Below are 19,357 nucleotides of genomic sequence, written 5' to 3' on the forward strand. Positions count from 1 at the left end.
GTGTTAACACAGCAATATATGAGGCCGGAACATTATGTAATGCCAAGGCCGATTTTGACACACAGTCCGTCCCTGAAACGTACATAACTGAAAGCCTGTACACATTGATTGGATTCATTGACTAGAACGGTGAATGAAAAAGTAGGAGTCAAGGAAATCAAGATAAGCTTCCTGGCAGTTATCAAAAAAAAAGCGAAGAATAGAGGGGCGGAGGGTCATTTAAACTAACCAATGACTTGGCAGAATTGAAGTCATTGGTTAACGTGCATGACTAGGTGCAGGATGCGTAGGAGGTAATCATATTCCTTTTCGAAGTAACGTCTGTACTTTATGATATAGGAAGATATAGAGGATCGACCACACTATGGCTACATGTGTGGTTTTTGTGTTTATATAGGTCAGTGCGGTTCTATTTTTTTTTTAAAGATGACGAATTTAATGCAAATGTTTACTTTAGCTACTTGACATTTAAATTAATGAGGGGCATCTATTTCGTTAACATCTTACACAGAAATAATACACGAGGCCGGTTTAAGTATGTCTGATGCCCCTGGCAGCTAAAGTCATTTGCTCCCTTTCCTCTTTCCAGCGACATGTCTAGCTAGCCGGTATATTCATTAAAAACAAATATTCTGCACCCACACAGCTACCTCCACAGCTGCACCCACACAGCTACCTCCACATCTGCACCTACACAGCTACCTCCACAGCTGCACCTCCACAGCTACCTCCACAGCTGCACCCACACAGCTACCCACACAGCTGCACCCACACAGCTACCTCCACAGCTGCACCCACACAGCTACCTCCACAGCTGCACCTCCACAGCTACCTCCACAGTTGCACTTACACAGCTACCTCCACAGTTGCACTTACACAGCTACCTCCTCAGCTGCACCCACACAGCTACCTCCACAGCTGCACCTACACAGCTACCTCCACAGCTGCACCCACACAGCTACTTCCACAGCTGCATCCACACAGCTACCTCTACAGCTGCACCTACACAGCTACTTTATCAACAACATCTTTCAACAACATCAACATCATAAACAACATCAACTTCATAAACAACATCAAAACTAGATATCAACACCATAAAAAGTAAAAAACAACCACACCAATAATAGTATCAACATCAATACTATCAACAACATCAAAACTTTCAACGACATCTACACCATAAAACAAAACACCAAAACTATCAAAAACATCAACACCAACAACAACATTAAAACAGCATCAAAACTATCAACAATACCAATACCACCAACATTATTAAACTATTTCAAACAACAGCATCAACGGGATATACAACATTACTATCATCAACAACACCAACATTACCGCCAACAACTTGTGAAACACGCATACATAACCATTCAAGCGTGAAAGTGCCAGGTGCTATTGAGACAATGTTTGTTTCTGACACTGAATAGAAATATACCCACCGGGAAACAACGATTCCAACTCGATGATCTACATTAAAATTAATGGAAGAGATATCTGGATAAAGAGATCTCAGTGCAATGTACTCCGTGTATTTAGTATTTAAAAAAAAAAAGATTTAAATAAAATAATTATAATAATAATTTCATAAGATTCTACACAATGTCCTGTTGGATGATTGAGAAGAGCTTGGCTTCCAAAATTGAAGGGGTCTTGGGTTCGAATCTCGGTGAAGACTGGGATTTTGAATTTCGGGATTTTTAGGACGCCCCTGAGTCTACCCAGCTCTGAAGGGTACCTAACATTAGTTAGTAAATGCGGTTGGTCGTTATGCTGGCCCACATGACATCATCGATAACCGACGGTCGTAGAAACAGATGACCTTTTTTCCTATAGATATCAAGGCGCGATGGCTGAGCAGTAAAGCGCTTGGCTTCCAAACCGGAGACCGGGGTTCGAATCCTGGTGAAGACTGGGATTTTTAAATTTCGGAATCTATTTGGGCGCCTCTGAGTCCACCTAGCTCTAATGGGTACCTGACATTAGTTGGGGAAACGTAAAGGCGGTTGGACGTTGTGCTGGCCACATGACACCCTCGTTATCCGTAGGCCACAATTAGATGACCTTTACATCATCTGCCCTATAGACCACAAGGTCTGAAAGGGGAACTTTACTTTTTATCAAGTGTACTTAAAAAGTGTACTCTACGTTACTACACAAACGAAACAAAGTTTCTTCGTCCCACATTTTCATAGGAGTACATTGTGAAGACGTGTCGACTTTCTAGTTGAGAGATGTAGCTCTATAGTCACTTTACATCTAGTTCAAGCAGCAATGCTGAAGCACGTCATCTCATTTGTTTGATTTCTATTTATGTGCAGGTATGCAAGAAGATGGTGATGCTGGCATTTCCCTGTTGGATACTACTGATGACAGCCTTTCGGATGGGGAGACCTCTCAGCGGTGTAAATTAGAGCATGCCGATTGAAAGATTTGAAGTCGACAAGTTGTGAAAGGCCTGTCACTTTTAAAAGACCTACTACAGGTGTGAAAGGCCTGTCACATAAAAGACCTACTACAGGTATGAAAGACCTGTCACAGGCGAGGTGAAATGCCTGTCACTGATGTAGCAGGTGAAATACCTGTCACTGATGTAAAAGCATGTCAGGGGAAATACTTATTACAGGTGTGAAAGACCAATACTGGCGTGAAGACCTATTACTGGCGTGAAGACCTTTTACTGGCGTGAAGACCTATTACTGGCGTGAAGACCTTTTACTGGCGTGAAGACCTATTACTGGTGTGAAAGACAACATGTCGGATGAAAGACTAGTCCTAGGTGTCAATGACAGTTTACTGTTTAGTGCGATCACCTCCAAATCTAATGAGGACATACACCAGATTTTTATGTTAACCGAATACAAGCTGACGTCATTTTCTAACCACGCCCTTAACTGGAGCGTCTTACAAGCTTGTCGTCTGGGTCATGAACTTTTGATTCAGTACCTGCTCCAAGATGGCGCCAGGCTAGAAGTCCGGGACGACAACGGAAACACGCCCCTTTTAATTTGCTCAACCAAAAATATTCCAGGCGCGATCAACTTTTTGTTGAAACAGGGAGCAGACGTCAATGCTGCTAACAACAATGGCGACACTGCAATCATCCTAGCCGAGTCAAAAGAAGTGATTAAAATTTTACTTTCTCACCATGGCATTAATTTAGATCGTCAGGACAAGAATGGAGACACAGCTTTAATGGCCGCTATTCAGTCTTTCAATCTAGTCAAATCCAGTTTGCTGATCACTTCCGGGGCTTGCCCCAAAACGGTGGTTAACACTTCCGGTGAAAACGCTCTTCAAGTTGCCAACCGTTTAGGAATAGGCCCCATTTTGGAATTGTTGTATCATTCCTTTGTGTTGGAAAGGCACCCTCTCATCAACCAATCAATAACTGGAGATTATGAGTCTTGCAATGCCCTCTTGCGTTACAATCTTTATGAGGATACAGAAATTATAAATATTAGACCTAACATTCTGTGCGTTGTTTTAAATTGTATCAAGGGCCAACAAAATAACCGTGTCACGCCTGACTTGCTTGAGTTTGTCAGACGACTTTGTCGTTCAGGTGTAAGTGTGAACCAATGTTCAGACTGTGGCAAGTCCCCCCTGGACATAGCAGTTGACATAAAAAATCATGACCTGGCTGAGATTCTGTGTAAGAACGGAGCAGACATGTCTCACAACACAGTCGTCAATCTAGTGGTGAAAGACGCTGCTCATTTGATACCACTATTCGCAGTCCATGGAGCCTATATTAACCAAATACTTCCCAACGGTTACATTCAGTACCCAGGCTCAGCGCTGGATGTTGCATTAAAGCAAGCCAAAATTGGAAGCGCAATGGTTTTGTTATACCACGGAGCTGAGCTAGATGAGAGCCTCGCTTTGGAACAAGCAGTTGAGACTTGCAACTGCAGAACTTTAGAGTTTCTATTGGAAGGGTGTAAAGAGAAGGTAGAAGCATACATACAAAATGAACCGGATCTGTTTTTTAAAGCTATAAGGACTGGAGACATTAGGGTCTTAAGTTTGTTGCTGGAGGCTGGAGCAGACGTCAACATGGTACATAAAAATAAAACACCGTTAATGAACGCGGTGCATCTAGACGTGATGCGGTATTTGTTGAAAAATGGCGCCGATGTAAATATGAAATCAAACACAACATCTATTATCAATGTGTGTTCTGGAAAGTATATTTTTGATATCAACTACTGTGCGTTTCAGGAGCAGCCAACAGAGGATCAAGTAGTAGATAAATTAAAACAGATTATTCGCCTGTTTTTAAAACATGGCGCTCATTTGGATGCTTCAGACGATAAGGGGAACACAGCTTTAATAGCCTCGGTAAATAAATCATGTCCTAAGGATGTTATGATATTTTTACTTAAAGAAGGATCAAATATCAATCAGCGTAATTCCAAAGGTGAATCTGCTCTGTATACTGCAGTTATATTTAATGATCAAGAAAAACTAACGATTCTTCTTAGCCATGGAGCTAATATTAACTTACAAAACAAGGAAGGTCTCTCGCCATTGCACGAATCTATTCACAACATTGAGACCCTCAAGATTTTAATAAAGCATAAGGCAAATGTTAACTTAGAAGACTCAAAGGGGAACACCGCTCTGTTACACGCAGTAAAAAATGTCAAGACCTGTCTACAAGTCTGTGTAGACTCGCTAATAGAGGCCGGCTCTGATGTCAACCACACCAACCACGATGGCATGACTGCGCTGATGCTGGCGGCGGACAACCTCAATTTCGAGATGTCCTCGTTGCTGAAAGCTAACGCTGATGTCAATATCATCAACACCAAGCAACAACACCCAAAGACAGCCTTGTCTATATTACTAAACAAATGGTATCCTGATTGGGGGAGTCAACATTTGGCGTCAGAATTATTAAAACATGGAGCCAATGCAAAGCTTGTTTTGCCTGAGGTTCTACATCGTATTATTGCAATGGGTAATGTCCAGTTGGTCCAACAACTTATTGCTTCAGGGCTTGGACCAACGGACATTATTTTACGAAGAAATCTAATGGAATGGCCAGTAAAAACTATTTCCCCTTTGAGTGTTTGTTTAATGACAGATCAACTCCAGTTAGCCAAATATTTGATTGAGAACTGGTACCTAACTCAGTCAGACCTTGCAATCTTATCTCGGAATAAAACTATTCTAGACCATCTAGATTTTAGAATTAATGAATTTTTAAAGGAACACTCATCACAACCCCCGAGACTGGAGTTTTTAAGCTTCGTCCGTGTTTCCGCTTCCGTCGGTTCTGGTCCAGACAGAGCAGACAAAGTGAAACACTTACGTCTGCCTCCTATTTTACAAGAATATCTTCTGTTTAAAAAAGTGGCAGCAGAAGAAAGTCTGGACGAGGATGGCAATGAAGACGACAGCAGTCTCTTTTGTTATGAGCTTACAAAAAAACAAGTTGGCGCCAGACAGTTCCGTTCTGAATTTTTGAGTAAAGATATACAGTTTCTTGAATTTCACAACAGCTATGGAGGTGAAAGCTCGTCAGACGACAGCGATGGGGATTGGAACGTGAGCGTCGCCTTGGAGGAAGAGTCACGCTTGATTAATCGTGACAGTGCTTCCGGTGCTCTGCCTACAGACAACGAGAGCAGTGTTCCACCTGCAGGCAACGCTGTCCCTGCTCTGTCTACAGACACTTTCAGTTCTGATGAAGAAGATGACTATTTAAATGAAGATGAAGATGAATCCAGCAATGAGATAAAGGAACTAACGTGATATAATAATCCCTGCATGCTGTTGTTGAATCTCAGACATTAGTGTATATATCTATACTATAAAGTACAATGTAAGGCGTATGTATGAATATATAATATAAAAACTGTTAGACCAATCTTGATCAAACTCAACATGTTCCTTAGATCATAGCGGAGACCGTAGGGTATGTTTTAATGCCCCTGCCCCCCACGATAAAGGCCCTAAAAATAAAAGAAAATACCTAAATTTATCTCTATTAAAGAAACTTTTTAACAAATGGGGTAAACCCGTTTTCAGAGTATTTATATTTGATCGTATGAATATGTGGGCTAAACGGCTAAACCTATTTTCATACTCTACTTTTATATTCAAGGCAAAATAACAATACGATGGGAGCATTCGCTATTTTAGACATAGGCCTAAATACAATCCACTATATCACTAATACCCCAACTAAGGCTCGCAGGCCGTGAATAATATTTGGTTAGTATACATATAATTAGATATAAAGATCTTCCAGATTTGTTGTTTTGTTTTTGGTCGAGAAGAATTTTCAATATTTTTTTTTAAATAAATATAAAATGTATGTAAAATAAATTTTTAGACATTACTACTAGATGTTAATTAGGTAAAAGAATTTAAAATCCAAAAATAGATATTTCCAATCTACACAGAATGTCAGCCCAAGCCAGCTCTAGATATTTCTATACCGCACAGTAATACTTTATAAGAAAGCGCTTAAGCGCATGGTTTGCTTTTCTGTCGTAAATCTTATAGTTGCAACATTCGAAAACTTAAAAAGAGGAACCTAGTGAAGTGCATATGACGATATTCGAACCCACGATCAATAAGCTTTGTTTGTGTAGCCGACGTAGTCTTCTCGCTGTCCAAAGAGCGTAGTAACCAATGTCAAAACTTCTTGATTTGAGACACGATTCCTCCTGGAGATCTCAAGTGAAAACTGTTTAATCTATGCTCTTAATACATATAAGTTTACCAGCACTGACTACCATAAAGTAGAGTGCTCACTAAATAAGCATTGTATTGAAGTCAGCAGTAGCTCTGGTTTATTCGTGTCGTCTGCTGGGACTTTAACGGGGAGTTCTAACAGTTGGGGCCAACACAGTGCTTATAAGGGGAGCTTACTTTAAAATGTAGACTTTCAAACAGGCAAATTTATTAGTTAGACAAAAACTATAACATTTTTAGATTATACCTTGAGCGGAATTAAAGGAACAATTCCAAATAACACTTCAGCAAAATATTGTTTATAGAATGAATTGTTTTGTGTTAATTGAATTATAACATTACACTGCCAATCGAAAATCTGACCAAATGTGTTAATTTGGGTTAGAAAGGCGTGCAATATATTTGCACACGCTCACATTAAGGCTATGATATACTTTATTATTGAAATGTCAACCTCGTTCTGAAGGGGCAGAAGTTTTGTCGTCTACGTCATTTCTATTAATAGAATCACGCTGAACACGGAGGTTTCTAAAATGTAAACTGACTGATTTAATGTGACCATAAACACTCATTGCCAATTTTGTCATGATATATTTTTAGCCGACTGGATCAATTTTACACACTCTAAATGCTTGAACGAGTCATTTAATTTGAGATTTTCTTATAATTCGAATAGTCTATTTTGATTGGAATATAAAACAGCCAATAAACAATCTAAAAATAGAGGAAGAACATAATAACGTTGAGATAAACTTGAATAAGTACATCCAATTGTATCCAGAAATAAGATAAATATAAAAATAACTGGGTGATATCGGAAATAATAAGCATTTGTTGCTGTTTTATTATATTTCGTTGTTGTTGATATTTTTGTTGTTGATCATTGTTGATGAATAAAGTTTGTTATGTTGATATTGATATATTGTTAATGTTTTTTTTCTTTCTTCGTTATTGAATAAGCTGATGTTATATTTATTTTCTTAAGTCTTTGTTTTGGCTAATGCTGCTCATCTTGTTGTTGACATTATTGCTGATGTTATTGTTGTTAGTTTGCATGGTGATTAATGCTGCTGACGGCCGTTGACTTGTAGCACCAAACTGCTGGTAGACAACTAAACCGCTGTGGGCGTAAAATACCTAAACTAATACAACTTGAAATAACTTCAATAACTTCCATTTGTGAACAAAATCTGGTATAAATTTTGTCACATGTAAATTATGGGCGAGTCTGGTGTGAATGTACACTTTGGTTTCTTATAGTTATAATGTTTTTTGTTTGGTGTAATGCACACATTGTAAGACAAATTTCCATACGGACAGTAAAGATTATTATTATTATTATTATAAAACTAAATAGACATTTTTATTAGAATATAAACAAAATCAAGTTGAAATGAGATAAAATAAATGTACTAGACTTTAGTAATAATATTTTTTAACAAAATCAAACTCACTACAATAACACAACCTTTTTATCTCAGGTTCTGGAGTCGTCTCCCCTAGCTAAGACCCAATGACGACAATGCCACCTACGTTGCATCATTCACAACCAATCGCTAAACTAACAATAGAAACACACACAAACACTCCCTAACAATAAAGCTGTGGTTATGGTTAATGTTGTAGATTGAAGTTATTGCTGACGTTGTTGTTATTGTTATTTTCTTGTTATTTTTTAGTTTTTTTTTGTTAATTCCTTGTTTGTTGTAAAATAATACTACAAGCATGACCTCTTGGCTTTATTTAACAAGATCACGGCAAAAGAACACATAGACATGACTGATTCTTGAAGTATTATAATAATACTACCGGTATAAGCCTATTTTGACTGATAAAACTGTAGATTTTAATCACCCTGATCTGCTGTTTATTGATTAAAAAAAAAAAAGAAAAAACCGCTAACATCTTTGACATCGCACTACCTCTATCCCATAATATAAGGAAAACTGAAATGGAAATATATAGAAAATATGAGAACCTAAGCTTAGAGATGAAGCTTTTAAGGAAGTTGTCTAAAATAACAATATATCCTGTTGTTATATCGACTGAGGGGATTTTAACACCTGACCTCACAGACACTTTCAAGGCTCTTGACGTCCCTAAGAAGATTCTCGTTGCCTGTCAGAGGGCGGCACTGCTTCAGAGCTGCCATACCACCAGAAAATTTCTCAGTGAACTCTTTTAAAGGGAGACTACAATGAATTTTGTTTCTCTCTAATGAAGCTCGACCCTGGCAGTGACAGAGACTGAATATTCATTCGTTTTGCATATAATAATAGATGTACAAGGGACATAACTTGCTGACACACATAGAAAATAACTCTGTTACACGACATTATTATTGTTGCTAATTATGCTTATGTTGTTGTTGTTTTGTCGTTAAATACTTTTGTTGATGCTGTTGTTGTCGATGTTGCTGATAACTACGCCAGAGTGTTGGTAATAAAGGTCACTAAAAATAAATTTGGCCACAATCGTGTTAAAAGTCTGGCTATACTCAAATTTAATGGCGTACATAAAATACATGACACAGTACGCTCCATATGTCAACACCGAAATAAGGAGGACATATAGTTCTTGCCGCTGAAGTTGTTACTATTGATGATGAATGAGATAGTCTGATATCTCTTCTTGTCTTAGGGTCGTGCTACCTCTTTGAATGACAACAGTTAACACTCAGCTCTATATCAAAACAATTAACCGCTACATAAAATATTCCCTGAAAGATGAACTTACTCTCAAATACACGAAGAAATGTATTGACGAGTTAAAGTAATCTAAGATAAAAATGCACAAAGCAATCGCCTTAAACAAATTGTTATACTTTCTTAATAAGTAAAACTCAGGCTCGACCAACTGGACAATGTAAAACACAAATCTAGGAAATAGGTTAATTATGTAAATCAGGATAATACTTAACAATGTTTTCGACACCTGCTTTTCTCGTCTGCTAACTTTCAAAATGTAAGAGCTATTTGAAAAATCTTTTTGCAGAAATTCTGAAGATTTCTTTAGAAAGATGGCGGTGCCGAGGGAAAAAATGCACAGGATAATAAAACTTATAAGGGGGAGAGCTATTGCTACACTTTGATAATAGACCATAACTACGCCAGAGTGTTGGTAATAAAGGTCACTGAAAATAACTTTGGCCACAATCGTGTTAAAAGTCTGGCTATACTCAAATCTAATGGCGTATATAAAATACATGACACAGTACGCTCCATACGTTAACGCCGAAATAAGGAGGACAGATAGTAAGTCTATTGTTGGAGTTAAAACAGATTTGGCTGCCAGGGGTTTCCACACGCATATAAATCTCTCGATAGACACAAAAGCGGCCAGCGCAAAGGTCACGTAGCTGGCAAAAATGGTGGAGTACTCCATATAAGGCAATGTGACGTTCTCCCACGTGACCCCGAGAGCCTTGTCTAGCAATCCGATTGGGTAAGACATCCTTGCGACAATGCCACAAACGCACTTGAACAGATTCCAAAAGGAGATGACAGTCATAGAAATTGTTGGCCCTTCCTTGAATCCCCTGCTAAAGAATACCACAAGGTTGAGAACATTGGTGACTAGCCCTAGAAGAGAGAGAGGTAGCAGAACTCCAAATTTAACGTAGAAGCTTATCTGAACAAGGAGGTCCTCGACGATCACAGTCTTCGGCAGTTTCGATGTCATGGAGTAGTTAACTCCCACATCTTCTGTTGAATAAAGAGAAGCAGACGACATGGCTGTCACTGGCTGAGACATGTATGTCAAGGTCGTTTAATCAATGCACCAAAATGTTCAGTACAAGGACATTAATATTCAACAAATGTTGGAACTATATACGTGTAAATTAATCTTTATATCGATTGATAGAATTTTTTTTTTAATTTGATGATTTCGCATTAATGATACAGATGAACCATATCTATTAGCATCAATCAATGAAGTCACGTGACTTGGCGTTTTAGATGCTGCTGGTGGTCTGTAATTTCGCGAGAGTTCAGTTGTTCATTTTGGAATCTCAGTGCTCTGGCATTAGACTTGGAATAATAACGTCTGCCGTTTCATTCACGTGACCAAGCTAAATATAGATTTAAACTATAGTCAGAGCAATTACTTTTTGAATACTACTGAAGCTGCGAATAATTATACAAGTGCCCCACGTTGAATCGTGATACCTGTAGCGTTAAACAGCGAGTTCTGTTAATTTTAACTGAACTCAAACAGCGACTTGAAGAGAAGGTTAATGGATTCAGAAAAGAACAAAGAAGCACTAACTCATTCTCTAATGGATACTGTCAAGATAAATAAGACAAATTATTTCTAATACTATATACTTATGATATATATTTTTCATCCAGTAATTGCATTTTTTTTACATTAAGGTAGACAGCAGTGACGCGACCAACTTTCTATATATTGTAATGGTTGCCTTGATGCTGTAAATGTATATCTGACTTAGACAATTACTAATTAGGGCCTACTAATGCAAGTTCCTAGCAAAGACAAAACCATCACCAAAACAGATGAAGACATTAGTAAATCAAGGTGTCTCTATCAACAATCCATGTTGTTACCTTCAAGTCCTAATGCCAACTGAATAGAATGAAAAAACTAAAAACCCCACACTATTGCGGCGTTGCTAAATGTTGCGTTAAAAGTCCGTCAACTATTCTGCGTCGCTAAGATAAGAAAGTGCCTAACCAACAATATGTATACCAGTTCAGTCAACTCATGGAGTTGATAAATCTATCAAATGTAGCTCGTGCAAGGATACATTCATCAAATCTTTCTCATGCAAGAATACATTTATCAAACCTATCACATGCAAGATAAATTTATCCCATCCAAGGATACATTTATCAAATATATCTCATGCAAGATAAATTTATCAAATGTATCTCATGAAAGGATACATTTATCAAACCTATCTCATGCTAGATAAATATATCAAATATTTCACATGCAAGATAAATTTAACAAATTAATCTCATGCAAGAATAAATGTATCAAATCTATCTCATGCAAGAACCGTTAGGATACCTTATCTTATAAATTACAGACGTTCCTTCAAAAGAGAAGATAATTACGCCCTACGCGTGTCCCTGTGTTCAGGTAGTCGTGAATGTTAATCGGAGACTTAAACTCTGCTCAGTCATTAGTTTTCCAGCCTGATTTAATTAACCCGTTTCATTCATTTCATTCTTTAAAGGGAAACTCCGATGGTTTTGACAATTTTTGATATAATTGTTTTGATCTACAGATAATGAATCTATTATTATTTTGTTTTTATTTGCAATAATAACTTGATATTTTTCTGACGTAATGTCCCTGCGCATCCAAAACGGTCAGACTTTCATCGGGTTTCTATGTGACGTCACGCATGCCTATTAATTTAATCTATTGACTTACCGTATAACGGAAAACCATTACAGTAACGTTTACATTCTCGTAAAACAAATATATCTTCGTCTAAGCCAGGGGTTCTCAACCTGTGGATCGGGTCGATTGATGATTTGCCAGGGGTCGCCAAAGACCATCGAAAAAGTGGATTGTTATTGTCTATTGTTCTATAGGTGTGTGTGTGTGCGGGGGGGGGGGGTTGCGGCAGAGTGGGAGATTGTAAAAAGGGGTCGCCGAGTATAAAATGTTGAGAACCGCTGGTCTAAGCAGTTAGATCTAGATCTTGTAAGCAAAGAAAAAAATGCGTGTTAAAGGAGATTTACATGCTTGACTAACCACGGCAGAGTGTATCTTCTCGCCTGACCAGTCAACACACAACAAACACTATCGCTTGGTTGTCTTGTCATGACCGACTACACGTAGTCTAGACTAGCCTTACACTGACCAGTTTGTTCAAATCAATCAGACCTGCAATCTTTTTACTTCTTGGGACAGGGAGGGGCTTAGATGAAAATGTTTTTTCTCGAGTTGGTTATCCTAATGCCTTTAAATCTATCTATATATAAGTGTACCATCGCGCATGACTAGGCCGTCACTAAGCCTATAACAGCCTAACAGTTACTTTAAGAATGAAGCGATACGATTGGTCAAATCTAGTTTGACCTTTCAGTATTGTTGAGGGAAGTGACGTATGCCTAATCTAAAAACAAAATCTCAAAGAACCCCGTTTTTTTTTTTTTGTTTAAGATGTCAAGAATTTACTGACTAATTTATTAAATATAAATGTTTGTTTTTACTTAGAATTTAAATATGTCAATAACTCAAATTTGAAAAACCATCGGAGTTTCCCTTTAAAGACACTAAGGATGATTGGGTACCTATGATACATTATCCCAGTCTGCAGATGATAATAAAGGTGTTTTTATGTTTGTGTCTTTGTATTTTATCTGGTCAGAGAGCAAGTACATAATTTATAAGTCTAGTTATAGAAGTTTATGGTCAATCTAAAAACTGATTTGATCTGTGAGCTGAAGGGTCATGCTAGGCTTTTGAGATTTTTGTCACATTCTCAATGTTTGTTCTCAAAGTAAAATCTGATGAGTTACTCAGAGCTGCAGGTTTTATTTTTACATTTTAACATTAAATTTGATAAGATTTATTAAAAAACACTTGTATTTCAACCGTTCAACCCTTAGTTTACTTACAATATATGCCATACTTTATGTGTTAGTTTAGTTTCAAAGATTAAAGCCTTTTCTCTGTTAGTGTCTTGAGGGTGATAGCCCCAGCCCTGCCCAAAAGCTCTTGATTCGTCCTTACAACAAGAAATTGTGTTTTATTCATCTTTACATTACCAAACAAGCAAAATAAAAATAAATAAATAAATAAATTTTTAAAAAATTTAAAAGCGAGACCAATGCCAACCAGATACCACACCCACAACTATATATCTCAATAATGTAGAAGTTATTTCCTTTAAACAAAATTACTAATTACCAATGGTTAATTGACTCATGTTTTGTTTGGTACAATAAATAATTGTTTAAAGTTTCAACTTGATCCGAATACAGTATTTCATGCGGATTGACAGTCCTACACATTTTGCTACATCTATCATTGACATAACCGTTGTCTGAAGGCGACAGTAGTCGGCTTAGGTGCTCCTTTCACCGTCTCCGGCTGTATATTTCCTTTCGTTCTTAAAGGCGTATCCAGAGGCCTTCGAAATAAATCTCCAGCTGTCTCGTAACTAAGACGCCTGCTGCCAGGTGCTCACTACTATGTCAGTTAAATCAATCTGGCGCCTAAGCAGGTCTTTAAAGCGTTTCCGGTGGACAACGTTGTGGCGCGACCACCTTTCAGCTCACCAATAAGCATTGCCCTTGGCATATGGTTATCCGGAGGAAATTCCAGCTACCCGTCGCCTCAGCGTGGCCCTCCGGTGGAAACGTCCAGGGGTGGAACTGGATAGGCAAAGAACGAGTAGCGAACCAGGCCACCTAGCAGGTCTCCCTGGGTGAGCTTTTTTTTTTTTTTTATCTCACTCGGGGTGGGGATGGAACAAGTAACCTGCAACCCAGTCCAAAGAGTCCGTCACGCCGTTCCACAAGGGGGTCGTCATCAGTACCAGGAGCCTGGAGTGGCGACCTTCGCACGGAACTGTGGCGGTTACAGTATAGGAATATGAGACAAGCTCCCCGCAGTTAGCACTGTTCTCGACCACTTATAGCGAGTGGTAGGAGAGCGGGGACGGTGCGCTGTGTACACGGCACGGCCCGGTCTGGCCCAGTCAGCCGATATGGCCGCCTACCGTTGGGTGCCCTCAGACAGGACAGGGGTGAAGAGCCCCATGTCCAGGCCTGGTGGTTGGATAAAAGCCTTTCTAACCATCAACGGGATAATGGCGCCTAGGGCGCCGATTCCCTACTGGACTTCATCGAAGGTTATCCCCCTTTACGGATATTTGCCCTGTCTATATAATCAGCAGTCAAATGATCTTATCCTTACATCTGTATATATAGACATAATTATAACATTATTTTAAAGGATTTGTATATTTCATTTTACTTGTTTGCGTATCTGATGTACAGAGTACAGTCGAAATAAATAATGAAACAAAACGTTTTTTCGTGCACATAGCTATTCTTTATAGAGCTGTGGCAGCAGTGATCTTTAAATAAAGCGTCCTTGACATTGTTGTTTATAGTCAATTTTAAAATCTCTCCAATCCTCCTCGTTTGTGTTTCTAAACATTTTTTAGGCTCCATTACATTGTATTGCTTCGTATCGCTTTCTCTTCTTTTTCTCTCTTATTGCATTTTATTGCTTGGAGAATGGAAACGGAAACTTTCAAAACAAAAAATCAAGTGTAAACAAAAAGGTTTGCTGTAAATGTGACAATCCGCAATGAAAAATAGTGCTTGAATTTGATACACGTTTCTACAGTTCAGCTTTCTTTAATCTGAGAATCTTGTAGTATTCTTTTCATTATTATTATCTGATATGTAAAGCACAATGTAAGGAGTATGTATGTATGTATGTATGTCCCGAAAAGAAATCAGAACCTTTAAACCAATTGAGAAACGGTGTCCACTGAGAAATTTTCTGGTGGTGTGGCAGGTCTGCAGAAGTACCGTTCTTTGACAGGCAACAAGAATCTTCTTAGGAATGTTTAGGGCCTTGAATTTAACTGTAAGGTCAATTGTCATTACCCCCTCAGTTGATATAACAATCGGGTATATTGTAATCTTAGATAACTTCCATAACCGCTAAATCTCCAAGCTTAGGTTCCCATATTTTCTATATATTTCCATTTCAGTTTTCCTTATATTATGTGATAGAGGTAGTGCGATGTCAAAGGTGGTAGCGGTTTTTTTTTTTTTGTCAATAAACAACAGATCTGGGCGATTAAAACCCACCGTTTTATCAATCAAAATAGGCCTATCGTAGTCGAGAGGCTAAGTGCGCTTGAACTTGGCTTGTCTTGGCTACCTAGAAGGGGGCTCGAGGTTCGACACCCGACTCGGGCAGAGTTGCGTTTACTGAGCGCCTAAATTCGGCATGGAAAACCAACTCCTATATACCCCCTCCCCCCACTGGTCAAAAAATGAGATTGGACCAAAGCGCTCCGAGCATGCTATAAGCATGAAAGTAGCGCTATATAAAAGCTATAATAATAATATAATAAGTGAATTTCTTGTGGCGAGTATTTGTGTGTCCTTAATTATCCAATTGTGTATCAAAGCCAGGTGTTGGTGTATTAGCTTTGCAACTTGGCTATGTCAACCTAAGTAGACAGATTCTGATAAAGCGGAACATCCTGGCCATTATGTGTTGACTCATCCGGATTTCCGCGCTTTCAGCGTTTGTCAACAACATTGAGTTCTAGGATATGCCTCTGGGAATTATTTTTTTTGCCCTAATTACTCTGCCCTGTGTTTCTGTATGACCTGCTTTGAGACACGGTAAAGTTGTTAGTACTCTCTTCTACGCAGTCATCTCTGCGTTTGGTTTTACTATAACTTGTGTTATACCCATAGACATAAATAAATATAGACTGGCCGATTAAAGAGTTTTATGAAACGAAAATTGGTGACTTGCAATTTTGTGTACTTTATTATACAGCATTTATGAGCAGTATACAAGTTAAGTATTCATATCTATTTCAGCCATAACCTATATAAGTATTAAAATGTTTTCACTAGTGTTTTGTTTAATCTCTAAGAATGAAGATCATGCAATTTTTCATAATTCGGAAATCCGAATACAATAGATATACATGTTTTCAAGTTACATGAAGTTATTTCCTACGGCCAGTCTATATTTATTTATGTCTATGGTTATAAACTAGGAGGTAGTCATCTTTGAACTCAAGTATGTATGCCACGTTGGAAAGTAGTTAAACTTCTAATGTTGAGCTCACAATAATGCAAAGTAAATTTAACTTTTTTTTTTGTTATACAGAAGTCTAATTTTTATTTTGAATTACTTTTGTATTGGGGGGAGGGGAGGTGAGGTGGAGTGGTTAAGCGCTTGGGATCCGAAACCTGGTGTCCTGGATTCGAATCTCGGCGAAGCCTGGAATTTTGAACTTTGATCGTTGGAGACAGAAGCAGATTGACTTAACATCATCTGCCCTGTAGTTGGAGAAAGGAAAAGCGGTTGGTCGTTGTGCTGGCCACATGACACCCTGCTCTTTAACCGTTGGCCACAGAAACCGATGACCTTAATATCATCTGTCCCTATAGACCTTATGGTCTGAAAGAGAAACTTTACTTTTGTATTGCGCATCTTTATGCGTGCTCAGTACGCCTGGTCCCATCTCTTTTGTGGACCAATGGAGGGGCGGGGGGGATGTCCGGGAGAAGGTTTCAGTGCTGCCTTTTAGCGCTCATCTATTACAATTCTGCTTGAATTTCGAACTCGAGCCTTCTTGATAGGGAAACAATCAGCTTATCTCTCAGCCACTGGGACACACATACCACTATTCTCAATCCACAAGTTTTTATTCTTTAAAAAAAATTAGTTGCTTTTATTTCGATGTGCAGTCCTATTCCCTGATCCCTATTCTCTTGCGGATTGTGGACCACTAGAGCTGTATTGATGTAATAACACAATTGACGCCTATTCTCCTGCGCCCTGTGGACCACTAGAGATGTATTGATGTAATAACACAGTTGACGCCCATTCTCCTGGTCCCTGTGGACCACTAGAGCTGTATTGATGTAATAACACAATTGACGCCCATTATCCTGCGCCCTGTGAACAACTAGAGCTGTATTGATGTAATAACACAATTGACGCCCATTCTCCTGCGCCCTGTGGACCACTAGAGCTGTATTGATGTAATAACACAATTGACGCCCATTCTCCTGCGCCCTGTGGACCACTAGAGATGTGGTGACACAACAGTCGCCCTCTCTTTAGCGCCCTTTGGACCACCAGAGTTATAGTAGCACAACAGATAACCCTTTCTCCTGGTCTTTGAAACAAAAAATATCTTTTTGTGTCTTTCTCTTATCTTATCTTATAGATTACAGACGTTACTTCAAAAGAGAGGATATTCTTGATTCTGATACTACCCTATTATAACTTCGGCATTTTTTAGCTCAGCTTTTTTTTTAGATAGCACTCAATAAATAAGAAAGGCTTAACTCGATCTGAAAGAAAGAATCCTGGGAAACACACCTCAGAATTTCACTCGACAATTTTGACTTCATCCTTACCACGTGATCTCTGGGTATCAATTAAAAATATAAACTCTACAAAGTAAACAAAACAAGCTCAAAATAGATAAATATTGATTTTAAAATTTAATGTGACCAAATACTTTCTATATATATATATAAAAAAAGAATTTATATTTTGTAATCATTATTTTAAATTTCTTTTATAATAACTCATTTCCCTAACCGTTTAGTCTAACACAAAATGTCTTTTCAATGGAACATTTGTAACATCGATGCATTTCATAAATTGATCTCTGAAGCTTGAACTCATTTTCAAAAATATAAAAAAGTGACTGGATGAATTGCAAAAGTCTATGACGAAGAGCAACAGAGCCACCATCACAAACAGATTGCTGTATTTTCGTAGATTGTAAAATTCTGGTTCCGCCAGTTGGGCTATGTAAAAAATAAATCTGGGAAACAGGTTGATGATGTAGATGCTGACGATGGTCAGTAATGTCCTTGACACTTGCTTTTCTCGTTTGGAAGTTGTTTTATTACTTGTATGATCTTGATGGAGATGTGATGAAGACTTCCTCAGCAGAACTACGGTCAGTACTGAGCAAATACACATCACAATGAAACTGACAGTTGGAATCAGTATGCCAATACTTTGATAATAAACCATGACGATGCCAGATTTTTCAAAATAGAACTGACTTAAAGTAAATTTGGCAACACTCGTATTCAAAGTCTGGCTAAATTCAAATTTAATGGTATATATGAAGTAGACTACGATGTAGGCACCGAAAGTAAAAATAGAAATGGTTATAACAGATAACAGAGTTATTAAAGGTGTTAGCAAAGACTTCGCAGTGAAAGGTTTCCAGACGCATAACAGTCTCTCCAGCGATAAAAATGCGGCAAGGGCAAAGGTCACGTAGCCAGCGTATATAGAGGTATAGTCTATATATGGGATGGTAATGTTATACCAATTTACACTAAGAACCTGGTTTGCAAATCCGATTGGATAATATAATTTGACCACAATGCCGCAAATGGATTTGAGGAGATTCCAAGCAGAGATGGCAGTCATGGAAATTGTCGAACCTTCTTTAAAACCTTGCTGGTAGAACACAACGATATTCAGGGTATTGGTAATGACACCAATAAATGAAAGGGGAAGTAAGAATCCAAATTTGATAACAAACATTATTTCCCCTAGTAACTCATTACTGACTATAACGTTCAGTTGCGCCGGTGAAGGGAGAGCTGTGTCACCAGAAAAGTTTTTAGACACTCTTGATGCATTGACTATCATTCTAAACTCAGTCGAAACTTCTAGAGATACCATGATAACGCAGGGGGAACAAATTGATGCGTTTTTAAGCTACGAAACATCAAACAGTTAATTTAACAGTCGTGTTCTGTTGCAGCATGCTACTATTTGCAATTGTCTTTCAGAAAGATATCGAATAACTTTTTGTTTTATAAACGGTGAATGACTTGTATATTATTGTTTCTACTTTAAAATGTAAAAAGGTGATTTAAAGTGTCATTACGGTAAATAGAGA

General features: G+C 38.2%; 2 protein-coding genes across 2 annotated transcripts; one reads left to right on the forward strand and one right to left on the reverse strand.

Annotated features, from left to right (window-relative positions):
• The first annotated feature begins 2,763 nt into the window (after nt 1–2,763).
• On the forward strand, nt 2,764–5,772 carry LOC106063890 (poly [ADP-ribose] polymerase tankyrase-1-like). Its single transcript, XM_056039391.1, has one exon. The coding sequence runs from the start codon at nt 2,764–2,766 to the stop codon at nt 5,770–5,772; it is 3,009 nt and encodes a 1,002-aa protein (XP_055895366.1).
• Nucleotides 5,773–18,030: 12,258 nt separating this feature from the next.
• LOC129927851 (uncharacterized) lies at nt 18,031–19,137 on the reverse strand. Its single transcript, XM_056039393.1, has one exon. The coding sequence runs from the start codon at nt 19,135–19,137 to the stop codon at nt 18,031–18,033; it is 1,107 nt and encodes a 368-aa protein (XP_055895368.1).
• Between the last annotated feature and the right edge of the window lie 220 nt (nt 19,138–19,357).

Source organism: Biomphalaria glabrata, chromosome 8, assembly GCF_947242115.1.
Source record: "Biomphalaria glabrata chromosome 8, xgBioGlab47.1, whole genome shotgun sequence".
In the NCBI taxonomy this organism is placed as follows: Eukaryota; Metazoa; Mollusca; class Gastropoda; family Planorbidae; genus Biomphalaria; species Biomphalaria glabrata.

What these genes read in the sequence shown, in the direction of transcription:
- LOC106063890 (XM_056039391.1), top strand. Translation starts at nt 2,764, where the DNA reads ATGTCGGATGAAAGACTAGTCCTAGGTGTCAATGACAGTTTACTGTTT.
- LOC129927851 (XM_056039393.1), bottom strand. Translation starts at nt 19,137, where the DNA reads ATGGTATCTCTAGAAGTTTCGACTGAGTTTAGAATGATAGTCAATGCA.